At 45.3% G+C, this 13,106-nt stretch overlaps 1 protein-coding gene across 4 annotated transcripts in view; it reads left to right on the top strand.

The window, feature by feature from the left end:
• The window catches only part of RPS6KA2 (ribosomal protein S6 kinase A2), a 534,307-nt gene extending 523,824 nt beyond the window's left edge, over positions 1 to 10,483 (top strand). For all 4 annotated transcript variants that reach the window (XM_059714848.1, XM_059714854.1, XM_019479851.2 and 1 more), the window contains 4 exons: positions 1,832 to 1,908; positions 2,285 to 2,402; positions 7,689 to 7,826; positions 8,225 to 10,483. In XM_059714848.1, the coding sequence (XP_059570831.1) occupies positions 1,832 to 1,908; positions 2,285 to 2,402; positions 7,689 to 7,826; positions 8,225 to 8,350 (459 nt within the window). In that variant the 3' untranslated portion in view covers positions 8,351 to 10,483. The remainder of the gene's footprint in view (positions 1 to 1,831; positions 1,909 to 2,284; positions 2,403 to 7,688; positions 7,827 to 8,224) is intronic.
• Positions 10,484 to 13,106: the final 2,623 nt, after the last annotated feature.

Below are 13,106 nucleotides of genomic sequence, written 5' to 3'. Positions count from 1 at the left end.
AAGTCTTATCTAAACTCAACCATTATTTTTCCAAGTGTAGATGCAGGGTTTCACAAAATGCTACGTCCTGCACTCAAGCTGATTTTGGCATGCAGGTCTGATAACTGAATTCATACATGGACCGTTTCGAAAATCAAACCCTTGGGCCTAAATGTCATTTACACAAAAGCTATTTTACAATGCTTTAGCCATATAACGGGACCCTAGATGTGTATAAAGGTACCCCCGCTTTACATTGCCAGAGATTCATGCTACTAATGTCTAGAATCATTTTAACTAAACTCTGTAAAGACTGTTCACATTTTGCTTCAGTAGTAAAGTTAGTAATGTGTCTCTCAGTCCCAATATTGATTTCTTCTGTGATTTGTTTGCATGTAAGGGTGACTGTACCTTGCTTTACATTGTCCAGTCTACACATTTTCAGTGTGCTTGTGTGAATAATTGGTTTGAGCCATTGCTTTGTGTGCCCGCCTCCGTTCGATTAGGAGCTCGCACGCCGCCTTCGCCCGGGCTCGGGATCTTGCGCCCCCAAGCTTCGTTGGTACGCCCCAGGGTTTGCCCCGGCTGGTATTAAGGGGGACCCCAGAACTCGCCTGCCACGACTTTGATGACTCTCTCAGTGGGGGGGTCTTCCCTTGGGGTATCCCCTGGTGCTGGCACGCCTCTTTGCGGGTACTCTCGGGGCTCCGTCCTCCCCTACACCCCTGCCATACGCCACCTCAGGTCTTTCTGTCCTGGCCTCTCACCCGTCCTCATCTCGTCCTCTCTCGGCTCGGTCACCCTAGCCACTACCGGCTGTCTTCGGACCGGGTATGCCCTCCCAGTTGGGGGGTGCTGCCCTGATCCCTCCTTCCTTGGGATGCAGACGTCCTCTCTGCTTCCCCAATAGTCCCGGCCACAGTTACCCGCTCCGTCGGCTTCGCAATACCGGCTACAGCTGGCCCCACTCTCGGGATAGCTGCTACGCCTCCCGCTGCCTCGGGTGTCGGGTTCCCCGCCGGCTGCTGCCCCGCCTCTGGGGCTGACTTCTCCCCCTGTCTCCTCCCTTCTGGGTGCTCCGCTGCGCTGCTCGCAGCCTGCTCCGCCTCTACCCGGCGGCGTCCCGCCCTCTGCGGGTGGCGGCTGATCCCCTGCTCACTGGGGCTCCGCGCTCCAGTTCTCTCCCTTCAGCTGCCCCGCTGCTTCAGCGGGGCCGCCTTTTGTTCCTCCCGGCCGGCGTGCCTCGCCCCCACCGCTCAGCCACAGCCGGATAAACGCCCGGCTGATGACCCGCGCCGGCAGCGCCGGCACGTGGAGTTTCTTCGGGTCTTCCGGCCCTGCGGGAGGTAAGCAGACCCCTTGGCCACCGCGGGGGTCTCCCAGTGCCCCCGCTCCCCTGGGACACTTTGAAAACCCAGTCTCTTTCTCATAGATTCACAGAAAAATAGGGCTGGCAGGGACCTCATGAAGTCATCTGATGCAACTCCCTGCTCAAGACAAGATCATCCCTGACTAAAGCACCCCAGTCAAATGTCTAACCTGCTCTTAAAAGCTTCCAAGGAAACTTCTTTGTTATGTGGGTTCTTTAGAATCAAGTGTCTAGGGGCAGCTAAATAGATTGTTACCTTAAACAGCGGTAAATGTCCTCCTTTTCCATCCCCTCCTTACATACACACAAAATTACTGAATATTTTGCTGCCCTAGACAACAACATACTCTACTGGTATGCCAGAATTACCCTGCCAATATGAAGAGATTGCTGCCGCTACATCCATCCCTGACATTCAGAAGTTACGAATTTAGAAACATAAATTGACCCCCTTATTTTTGTCTTCTGTTTTCTTTAACATAGGTCCTAAAACGGCAAGGTTATGACGCAGCCTGTGACATCTGGAGTTTAGGGATCCTGTTGTACACTATGTTGGCGGGGTAAGTGCAAGAGTTTTCCTCTAACAGGACACTTCAAAATTCCTTGAATGTGTCCTGCTGCAAAAGACGTGGGCAGGGGCGTGCACTGAAGCACAAATTTGTGCCACTAGTATTTGTGCTGCTGTAAAGGCATGCTCCTGCTCTTGTGAACCTGGCCTAAGAGGCCATACTGCCCTGTCTTCTGCCTGATTTCAAGCTAACACAGATTACCACGTCTGCATATTCTATACTTTGAATGAAAACTGAGCAGATGCTTCTGCAGTCCTTACTCAAAGGCCTAATGATTATTTACAGGCGTCAGGACTACAAAATAAGAAACTGTAATTCTGTGCCTGCAAACTACAATACATACATGTCTGTGATGTTTTTTGAACAGGTTCACCCCTTTTGCAAATGGACCAGATGACACCCCAGAAGAGATTTTGGCCAGGATTGGCAGTGGCAAATATGCACTTACAGGAGGAAATTGGGATTCAGTTTCAGATGCTGCAAAGGTCAGTGGATTTGTCATGGTTTGAGTCTAATTTACTGAAACGGACAATTATTCTTTCTGTCATAAGATCCTTTCTAGAAAATCTGAGGAAAAATCAACAGAATATTCATTCTTTATGTCTCCTTCAATGAGAAATGTGTATGTTATTATTGTTCCGTTTGAATTAGTACATTAGAAATGTTTGCACCATGTTTTGACTGTGACATATTATATGACCCTGTAACCTACAAATATATTGAATACTGAAATATTAAAACCCCCTTTTTTTATTTGGCAGAAACTTTCAAAAATGTAGGTGACCCAATACCATAGATGTGTTATTTATTTGTAGATCACTTTGTTGCTCACTACAGCAAACCTTTAAAAGGCAACCCATAAACTTACATTTTAGTGTACACTTGAAAATGTTTGGTCTTATGTTAATAATAATTGACATTGTATTTGCATGGCACCTTCCACTCAAATATTTTAGTTGACTTTACAAACATTCCTTTAGAGAGGACCAAATATTCTTGACTCCATTTTATAGATGAAAAGACTGCAGCACACAGTGATTATAGCCTTCAGCTTCAGATGTGGCCCCTAATTTGGATAGTCAAATGTTTGAGGTCCCAGACATGTTTTCAAAGGTACAGAAAATCTGAAGTGCTTGAAGTACTCAGCACTTCTGAGAATTAGGTCCAAAGTGTCTCAGACTGGCCAAAGAGTCTTGTCCAAAGTAGCTTATTTTCTTGAGTATAAGACAGCCCTGAATATAAGACAATTCCCCCAATAATTAGATTCTATATATATGGAAAATTTATAAATTTGTTATAATTTTCCAGGTACAGAACCTAATTACTGGAGGTTTGCCTTGAATTTTTTCCCCCTGCCAGTGCTATAGCAGGGAAAATAAATCAGGGGGGTGGGGAGGGGGGGAATCAGGCAGTTCCCTTGCTCTCTGTCCCCCGCCCCCCACCCCCGCAACTTCTTCCCTGTTCTCCCCCTGCCCCTTACTGTCAGATCCTGCTCCCCCTGCTAACATGGAAATGAGAGTCAATTAGCCTCCACTCATGACTGGAACCAAGTGTTCTTGTCACAAGTCCTGGGACCCTCCAAAAATTTATATACAGATGAGGCACAGGGCAACCTGGTCTGGCTCCAGCTCATGGAGGGCAGAGCCACACTAATCATATGTGTCAGGTTGAGAGAGAGGATGACAGGGGGATTCTGGATGAACTGTTTGGAGCCCAGTTTGGTGATGGCTGCCAGACATTTAAGGCTGGTGAAAAAACAGCAATCACTGGCCACTAGGAGTATTCAAAACAGGCCATATTTAATTTGGATTCAGATTCAGCCTGAATCAGGGACAATGATTTGATCTGTTGATTTCGATCACTGTCCCTGATTTGATTTGGCCAAATCTGAATCTAAAGATTCGATGATGATTTGGAGAATCAGCGATTCAGCCATATAAACAGCTTAAAATTTTTTTTCTACATATCTCAAGGTACCAGGCATAGCTCATGAATGCTGCGATGGTGGGGAGGAAGGAGTGTCCCACAGGAGTGCAGGGGGGCCCAGGGGGGCCCCCCACATACTCAGCAGCAAACCTGGAAGTGTCCACTTCTGGGTCTGCTGCTGAGCACACGGGGGCCCCCCCCATACATCCCTGGCTCAGCAATTGTCCGTGGGACCCTGAGTGCCCCCCCAAAACCAGGAGGCACCAGTCGCCAAAGCAGGGCAGCGCACTCCCTGGTGGACCCAGAAGCAGACAGAAAGTGCTTCTGGTACACTTCTGGGTTTGCTGCAGAGCATGCTGCAGAGCCCCCTGCACTCCTGTGGGATGCTTCATCCACCCCATCATCGCAGCATTCACAAGTTGCCTGGTACCTTGAGGTATGTAGAAAAAACATTTAAAGCTGTGTCTATGTCCAAATTGTTGAATCTTTCCAAATCTCTCTGAATCAATTCAAAGGATTCCAATTAAATTTGGAGAGATTATAGGGTCTCCTGATTCAATTCGGATTTGGAGATTCAGCCACTGAATTGGGCCGAATCTCCGCTGAATTGAATTAGTGACCAAAGCTTTGCACAGCCCTACTGGCCGCATCTACACAAGATGCTGACACTGCAATCGTTATTGTGCAGTCTTTAGTACTTATATAAACAAGTACTAAATGACTGCACAGTAGTCAGTAGTGTTGACAAACAACTTTTTCAAAACGGTAACTGCACACTAGCCCCAGACTACTGCATTGCATCATGCTTTCTGACACATGATAATTCTACGCAGTAATCTCAGGCTACTGTGCAGTCAGCATCTCATGTCGACACAGCCACTGGAAATGGGTAAGGAAGGCACAGCTCAGCTGTGGGAGTGAAGAGGTTGAAATATATGCAATATAGTGGCTCACCATAACTTCAAAAAGAGTTGGTGCTGAGGAGGACTGACCACAATAGACACTGTCAGAAATCTCATTTAGATGGACTGCACTGACCTATCTTTGAGGTAGCGTGTTAGCCTTTTGCTAAGATCAAACATTTTTGGCACTAAGGTGAGGGCATTAAGGCTGGCTCTGGCCCTACTGGTGCTAGCCTGGTATTGCAGTACCTCCAGTCCTGGTGTCAGTTCCCTGTGGAGGGAACAGCTTCCTTTTTGATTTGTTTCAAGACCAAAAAGAAAAAAGATCCTCAGGTTCTCATCTGCCTTTTTGGCACCTAGGGAGATGTTGGAGCTTGTTCTGGCCTCTCTTAGTGCTGGCCCAGTATTGTGGTACGTCCAGGCCCGGTGCCTATTTTGTCCTGGGGAAACAACTACCCATTTTTTAGGGGGCACACATGCAACAAAAGTTCCCATCAGTATGTTTGTCAATATGGGCCATGTGTTTTATAATCATGCTCAGTGTTGGCTGCATTCAGTTAGCTTTATAGTTGGTTTCCATCATGAACGCTGTATGCACACCTGCCCACCAGACCGTCCCAGCTGATGCAGAGCTGATTGCAGTGCACCGCCACGGTGAAAGGGTGCCTGACAGGGGCCAGGGCCATCCGGGCAGCGGTCCCCAACTACCCCGCCCCACCCCCGCAGAGGGGGGGGCGAGGGGGATCCATCCTGGGCTGGCTGACCGAGCCCGCCAGGTTGAATCCTCCAGGCAGAATGCACAGACCCCACCCGTTTACCTCTTAACAGTTTCATGCCCTCTTGAACTCTCTCTTCAAAGTTCTTTTCAACTTTCCCTTACGGTACTTGTTGACTATCAGTGTCGTGCCGGTATTTAGCCTTAGATGGAGTTTACCACTCACTTTGGGCTGCATTCCCAAGCAACCCGACTCCGAGAAGACCCGGAGGCTGGGGGAGCACAGCAACCACGCAGGTGGTGGCAGTGGCAGAGGCATGGTGGTGGCAATCAGAGAGCTCCCACAGGCAGCCATGGCGGTGTCAGTGGCAGGGGCGGGCTGAGCAGGAAGCTCCCGCAGGTGGCCATGGCAGCATTGGCAGCAAGGAAGGGGGTAGTGACTGCTGACCAGTGGTCAGCAACCACCCGCAGATGCTGCCGGCAGCAACGGCGGAGGCCAGCAGCGATCAGGAACCACTTGCAGACACCGCTGGTGGTGTCAGCAGCAAGGAGGGGGGTAGCAAGTGGCAACTGCACACAGGCATCACCAGCAGTGTTGGCAGTGCTTTTTGTAGGGGGTGCACTGCCAATCTCAGGGGGTGTGCGTGCACCCCCTATGTGTCACCAGTGGTTTCCATTACTGAGCAGATGCTGCTTTTGGCAGCCATTTAATGATAGGCAATGTATTTAACTAGTTGTCCTTGCATGCAAATCTAAGATGAGGGCTTTTCCCCCCATGCTGACTGTGGGTACAAGCCTTGTCTTATATTTGTGTAAATACAGTAATGCAGGAAGTCTGTGGAAGAGTTAAGCATTAGAAATGATGGCCTTTGAATCTTACCTCTGCACTTTAGCTGCAAGACATCCACTCAGACAGCCATAGGCCAGGTGGGACCTTTAGATCATTTTGTTTGACCACCTAGAAAGCAAGAGCTGAAGAACTTCACTCAGTTTCTGCTGTAATACAGACAGTAACTTGGTTTCAACTAAAGCATATCTTCCAGATAGTCTTGACTTAAAGATATTAACGCTGCTGACAGACATAAAAAAGACAAACAATAACACAGAGCTTTAACAGAAGAGGCATCACATCAATTTTCAATCAGCTATTTGATAAATTCAATCAGCTAGTTGATAAAAGCGCCAAAAAGTCCTGCTGTAGCACGTGATCTATACAGATGCTGGGTGAGCTGGGTCAAACTGACACAATGCCTCTTCTGTGCATGCAGTGCACTTGGTGCCGGGGCATGCTGAATTGAAAGTGAAGTGCTGTTTTGGGGTTTTTCACATATGTAAACAGCCTAGAAGCTGGAGAATCCATCACTTCCCTTGGTAGTTTGTTGCCATGGTTAAATATCCCTAATGTTAAAATCGGTGCCTTATTTCTAATTCACATTTGTTTGAATATGGCTTCCAGCCATTGTTTCTTGCTTTTACCTTTCTTCAGTACTTTAAAGAACTTTTTACTAACTGGTAGTTTCTTTCTGTGGAAGTCCTTGGGCACTAGTCAAGCCACCTCTCAAAATTCTTTTTTTATAAACTAAACCACCTGATCTCTTTAAGTCTTTTCTGGGTGGCATTTTTCCTGCCCTTGAATCATTTTTTTGGCTCTTCTCTTTCTGCAGTCTCTGTGATTTAGACAGTTCTTTGTTAAATTCTTGGATTTTAGAATCTAGTGTTCTAGAATCAGTCACACCATTGCCATACACACAGGTGAAATGACTTCCCTACTCGTACTCACTATTCCATCTTAGCTGGAGTTTTCCAACAAAAATACAATCTATCAGAAAATTTCCAGCTCTACTAACCTGCCCGTGTCTCTGTGAAGATTACAGACTCAGTTTTCAGATGATGGTTTAATAAGCTATCCAGATTTCACCTCTATATTGTCACTTACTTCATCATAATTCATTTTCACAGCAGCACCACTGGATCAAGATGGGATCATGAGATTTCAGCATAGTGTGGGTTTGAAAATTGCTGCTATTATTATCATGATTAGAAAGTTATGTTTTTAATTTGCAAATTATTATAAAAGCTTAGATGTCTCCCACATTTAAGCCTTTACAATATTTGCTGTTGGTGGAACGAGAGGGAAAGATCTTGGTAACATATTTCCAATCAGTTTCTGCAGAACGTAATTACTTTCTTTTCCTTCCTACTACTCTTCCCTTCCTCTTCAACCACAGGACATTGTGTCCAAGATGCTCCATGTAGATCCTCATCAGCGACTAACAGCAGTTCAAGTGCTAAGACACCCGTGGATAGTGAACAGGGAATATCTGTCTCAAAATCAACTCAGCAGACAGGATGTTCACCTGGTGAAGGTACGCATAGTGTCTGTTGGACATCCTGTTCCCATGTGAAAAGGTTCCTTTCCGTTTGCTGACTAACAATGAGAAGATGGGTTTTATGTCAACATGCTGGAGATATAGGAACTAGGGAGGGGTTTTTTTCCCCAACAAGCCCAAGGCTAATATAGCATTACAGTAAATATATACAGCTTTTCCACTTGTCCTCTTCAAGTAATTGTAACTTTCTATTGCTGTGTAATGAACTGGCAGGAGTTCCACTACCCAATGTTTAGAATCAGAATCACCAAGCCCTATATCTGTAATGTTTAATGGAGATTATCCTTTTGCTCTGGGACAAGAGTCAGGGAAGGAAAAGGAAGAAATCATAGAACTGGCCATAATCGCAGCATTTTCTCTTTCTCCTCTTGCAGGGGGCAATGGCAGCCACCTACTTTGCTTTAAACCGAACACCTCAGGCACCAAGGCTGGAACCTGTATTGTCCTCCAATCTGGCTCAGAGGAGGGGAATGAAAAGACTTACCTCAACAAGGTTGTAGCAGTCCCCAAGAATGCCTCACTGAAAACCAACAGTTTGCTTTTTGAGAGGTTCCTCTTTATTACTCAATTAGCAGAACTTCAGACAATTTGCTCATGAAATCACCAGAAATAGCAGAAGTCCAGCATAAGGCAAAGTTATCCTTTGCTCTGTTGTTCTTTTTACCCTTCCGGTCAAGTTCCTAAGCTAGCAACTTCTCAAAGATGTGCCAATTTTACCAATTGCTCCATTTCCTTATTGAGTTAAAGCCAAATAAAGTGTGTTCCCTTCCCCTCCCTCCCAAGAGTGCTATTTTTGGAATCCTTAAGATATCCTGTGAGAACACTTTCTTTTTGTAAAGCACTTTTTGCTGTGAAAGCAAGTGGTTTGGTTTGAAAGTTTTCAATGTTGCCAGCCTGCATCACGGTGAATTATCTCAACCTGTACACAGTATACGCCAATGGATCATCAGTTGTAATGAAGCCCCAAAGGAATTGAAGACTAGGGAGACAGTGCCGGATACCACATAGGAACAAGTCCTGCACAAAGCCAAGGAGAAAGAGCTGCCCATGATGAGCACCTCTGCTGATTCAGAGAAACCATTTGCACTCCCCCAGCGTTATCTGTGGAACAGAGTCCGAGCCCCTTTAAGAGAAGGTGTCACAAACCCTAACATAATTGAGGGTTTGGCCCTGTAAGAGCAGAAAACCTTACAAATATAATCTTCAGAAAGAATGGTTGGGATTCATGTGACTATAGAAGGAGATTGGCCAGGACTTCATGAGTAGAAACCTCTGGCTCCATGGGAAGGGAGGTCCAACTTAGGCTTGGTCTCTCCATGGCATCCAAGCCTAAGTTGGACCAAGCGGGATGTTTGGAAAAACAAGCTGAGGGTGTCTGGGGAAATATATCTAGAAAAAGGCCTGGGTGGGTGTAGGGATAGCACAGAGAATGACTCTGAGGAGCATTACTGCGAGCAGGAACAGCCTGGCCAGGAGAGCACAAACAGGTGTTTAAGGAGTTTGACACACACATTTAGGAAGCCAGATTGGGAATGCCAACAAGAGTGGTGGGAAGTCTCCTTTCCGTGGTCCTTTGCCAGGTGGGCCAAGAGATTCCTAAAGCTAGGATGGGCCAAATGGACAGCTGCTGCTGCTGCTGCTTTCCCAGGTCTCTTTTTGGATCTGTCCTGTCAGCCCTCCTTTGTTTGTTTGCACAGGGAGAGACAGCCCCAGAGACCAAGTTACGATCACATCTGACTCCCTGCCCTTTTCTCTGACCATAAGTATCTGCTTATGTAGTCTTATTTGGTGCCATATGACACCAAATAGTTATTACCTTTTGCATTTCCTCTCCTCATTAAGGGCTGAGCTTCCTATTCTGTGTTTGTTCCCGGCACCAATTTTTAAAGAGGTCAGGTGACTCTGTTATGAGATGCAATGATAACAGTGATGACGAAGGATACATAAGAAAGAAAACAAAAATGATCCCTCCCCCGGTGGCTAGGTTTTCCAAGTGCAGGGAAAGAAAACCTCACCAAAAAACTCTTAGTTAAATCTTCCTTTACAGTTTCTGATCTCAGAAAAAAATGGGGCAAGGTTTTGTGATGCTAGATCCAAGACATGTTTAATTCCTTTTGTTATCCATCTTGGCTGTGAGTGGTCACAAGTTGGCTAGAATTGTTTATTTTTAGTGCTTTTGTCAATTGTGTTTTCCAAGTGAATTTCATCACCTCGGATGCTTTGCAGGAGCAACTAATGTACTATGTTGGCTTTCATTTTCTGTTGTGAAAGGGGGGGAAAAAAGAAAATGTGAACATGGAGCTTTGTATGCTGGAGGTCATGCTTTTCTTGCTGAATAGCCTGTGCATCTTGATGCTGAACTGGAATCAGTAGACCTGTACCCATTGCACCAGTGTATCCAGGGGAACAAAGAGCTGCATTAGGTAGAGCAATGCACTTCCTACGACTGTATGTTCTGATGTTGATCTGAAATTTATGTTTGTTTGTGTGAGTCTATTTTTAAATTTACACTTAATTTAAGCCAATATTTAATGTTCTGGTTTATGTGCTGTGCACACAGGATCGCTGCGAAGCAGCTTTCCTTGAAGCTCTTACTCTTTTTTTAGAATAAATGATGCTGTGAAAATTCACAAGGTGAATGGATTAATTTGGATTTGTGTGAGCACATATGCACATGACTGTGTATCTTTATGTAATATAAAACACAGAGGGCCCTGATTTTCTGGTCTGACTAAGCTGTGCTTGGTACAGAACTGGGAGGTGTGGCTATAGACCACTTCTGCGTCGCTCTTGGGGCAAATCACAGCAGCTTCATATGCTTGACTGTCAACAATCTCAAGGGACAGGTGGATATCATGGAGTCATTCAGAAGCACTGGACACACTCTGTTTCCACTGGGAATAACTCCTATTTTGGGACTAGGCAGGGCAGCTTCAGGGAAGGATTCTGCCCAGAAGAGGGAAATTTCGAGGGGGGGAACTGGATTTTCTGGGACTCCAAATGCTTTGTGCTGCTTGAGCAAACGTGAGAAGGCGGCTCTATGTGCAGAAGCATGTCATATAGGGAAAGGAAAAGTGTCTGTGTACATATCATGTACAGTTTTTTGCCTGCCCCCAGATTTCCTGTTGATCCGTCAGTGCTGCCGTTGTGCAATTTTCTCAAAAGAGAAAATTGAAACAGCTACTTCATTCAGCCCAGCTCCCTTTTGACAGATTTCATTTGAATTCTCTCAAGCTTCTTTTTTCATCTTAATACTGTTGTGGGCCAAGTCTACCACTTTCCATGACCCTATTCTGCCAGATGATGAACAGTGTGAATCTGATCCCAACTACATGAAGATAATGTTTTCTGACTTACCAGCTATCTCCCTGGCTACACCATGCAAAGAGTGGGCCAAGTGTGGAAGAACAACTGTTAGCTTACCTTGATTATATTATTTTACTTCAGGAGCTTATAAATCATGTTTAATGGTGTTTGCCCTTTAGGGGATTTTTGCCAGGGCATCCAAAAATATGTACATACTGTCCCAGTTTATCCAGGCTAGTACATATATTCAGTCAGTATTTGAAGAGGTGTTTTAGAGAAGCTTTCTCTTCACTACAATCAACCTTAAAAGTAATTTAAAGGAGAATTACAGGCTATCACTGTTGCAGATACTTTTATGCTAGAATTTCCTTTACAAACTTTTAGCTCCTTAGCTCAGCAATAAGATTTTCAGTCAAAAATTTTGCCTTCAAAGACTTAGCAAGTTTTTTTTTAAACTTACGGGAGAGTTATTAGGTGTTTTTTTTCACTCCTGTAAGTCTTAAAACTACCTTGAATTAGAAGATATCACAATGCAGGCTGTTAGTCTATACAGTGACCTAGTGTCTTTGGCTATTTAAAACTAGTATGGTTAAATACCTGCATCTTCAAGGTATACAAAGCAACTAGAGTGCAATGCATACACCTGCACAGTGAAATCTATGTGTTACGGGCAGAGTCAGTCAAGGTAAAGACCAGCTTTACCTACGACTCAGATCAGTGGCCAAGGAGTTGCGATTCCTCAGCAGCTCCCAGGAGCTTCTTGGCATGTTTGGGTCTCATCTATGGCTTGAGCAGAAAGCACCCAGTTTATAAAACCTGGTCACTTTGTCTACACACAAATGGTGCACACAGTTACTCACATTAGAGTTTGTTGCACATGAAAGCCATGTCTTTACCACTTCCTTTCTGAGCCTGGAATTGGCACTAAGAAATAAATGCCACCCCCATGCTCCTACTCATACTATGCCCAAGCTGGCAATTAGGCAGAGACATCAGCTCAGAAGGAGTCTGAATACGTGCCTCAGGGCAGACAGAGGTCCTGGGAGTGGAGTTGACACATGGCTCAAGACTCCTCTGGAGCCATCTGTTCAGTCAAATTGCCAGCTCAGGCATGGGTAGAGTGAGACCAGACAGTCCCTTTCCTTCCCTTTGCCTTGGTGCGGGGGAGGGCATGAAGAGAGACGAGGACTGTGGGATGCTGGGGGTCCTACAGACTACCATAGCCCCATATCTAACTGACAGTATATGTAAGCTTTACATGTAGTTCTACTGAGAGGTATCATTTTGTGGTGCATTTGGCCTCTTTGTAGTGCTACAAACAGCTTGAATGACTGTAGGCTCACTTTTTGTAGCACTACAAAGCTGTATTTAGTACTACAAATGCAACACCTCTCCATGGCCTAAGTCAGTCTCAGTCAGAGATCATCATTAAATTTATGTGAATGGCAGATTATCCCACCCCTCTGTGCTGCACAGCCCTTATATCATCCTTTAAACCAGTGGGGGCCAACCTTTTTTGCCCCCTACCACAAATCAAGCCCTGTGCCCTCCCTGAATGATACCACTCTGATCCCTTTCCTCTGCCCAATCTGCTCCTCTGCTTTCTGCTCCCTGCCCTATCTGTGCTGTGCTGCCTTTTCAGTCCCCAAAAATAAATCACTCTGATTTTTGCGCAGAAGCAAACTGAACATGCAAAACTATGCTCAGAAATCACTGGCAGGCTAAAGCTTTTCTGAAAAACGGTTCTTAAAGTGTTTATAAAAATCCAATTAGCAAGTAGGCACTGAGTTAGAAGTGAAATACTAATAAAAAACAATTGGGTTGTGCAGTTTTTCCTCTATCCAATATATAAGCGTGACGTGAGAAACATTGGGTTTTGTTTCTAAATCAGACTGTTTTACAGAGGAGATTCAAATTTTACATACTTTGTTTTTGATAGAAGACTGAATT

The sequence above is a fragment of the Alligator mississippiensis genome, chromosome 1 (assembly GCF_030867095.1).
Source record: "Alligator mississippiensis isolate rAllMis1 chromosome 1, rAllMis1, whole genome shotgun sequence".
NCBI classification, from domain to species: Eukaryota; Metazoa; Chordata; order Crocodylia; family Alligatoridae; genus Alligator; species Alligator mississippiensis.
The sequence above is the reverse complement of the archived record's forward strand: the minus strand, read 5'-3'. Positions and strand labels throughout refer to the sequence as shown.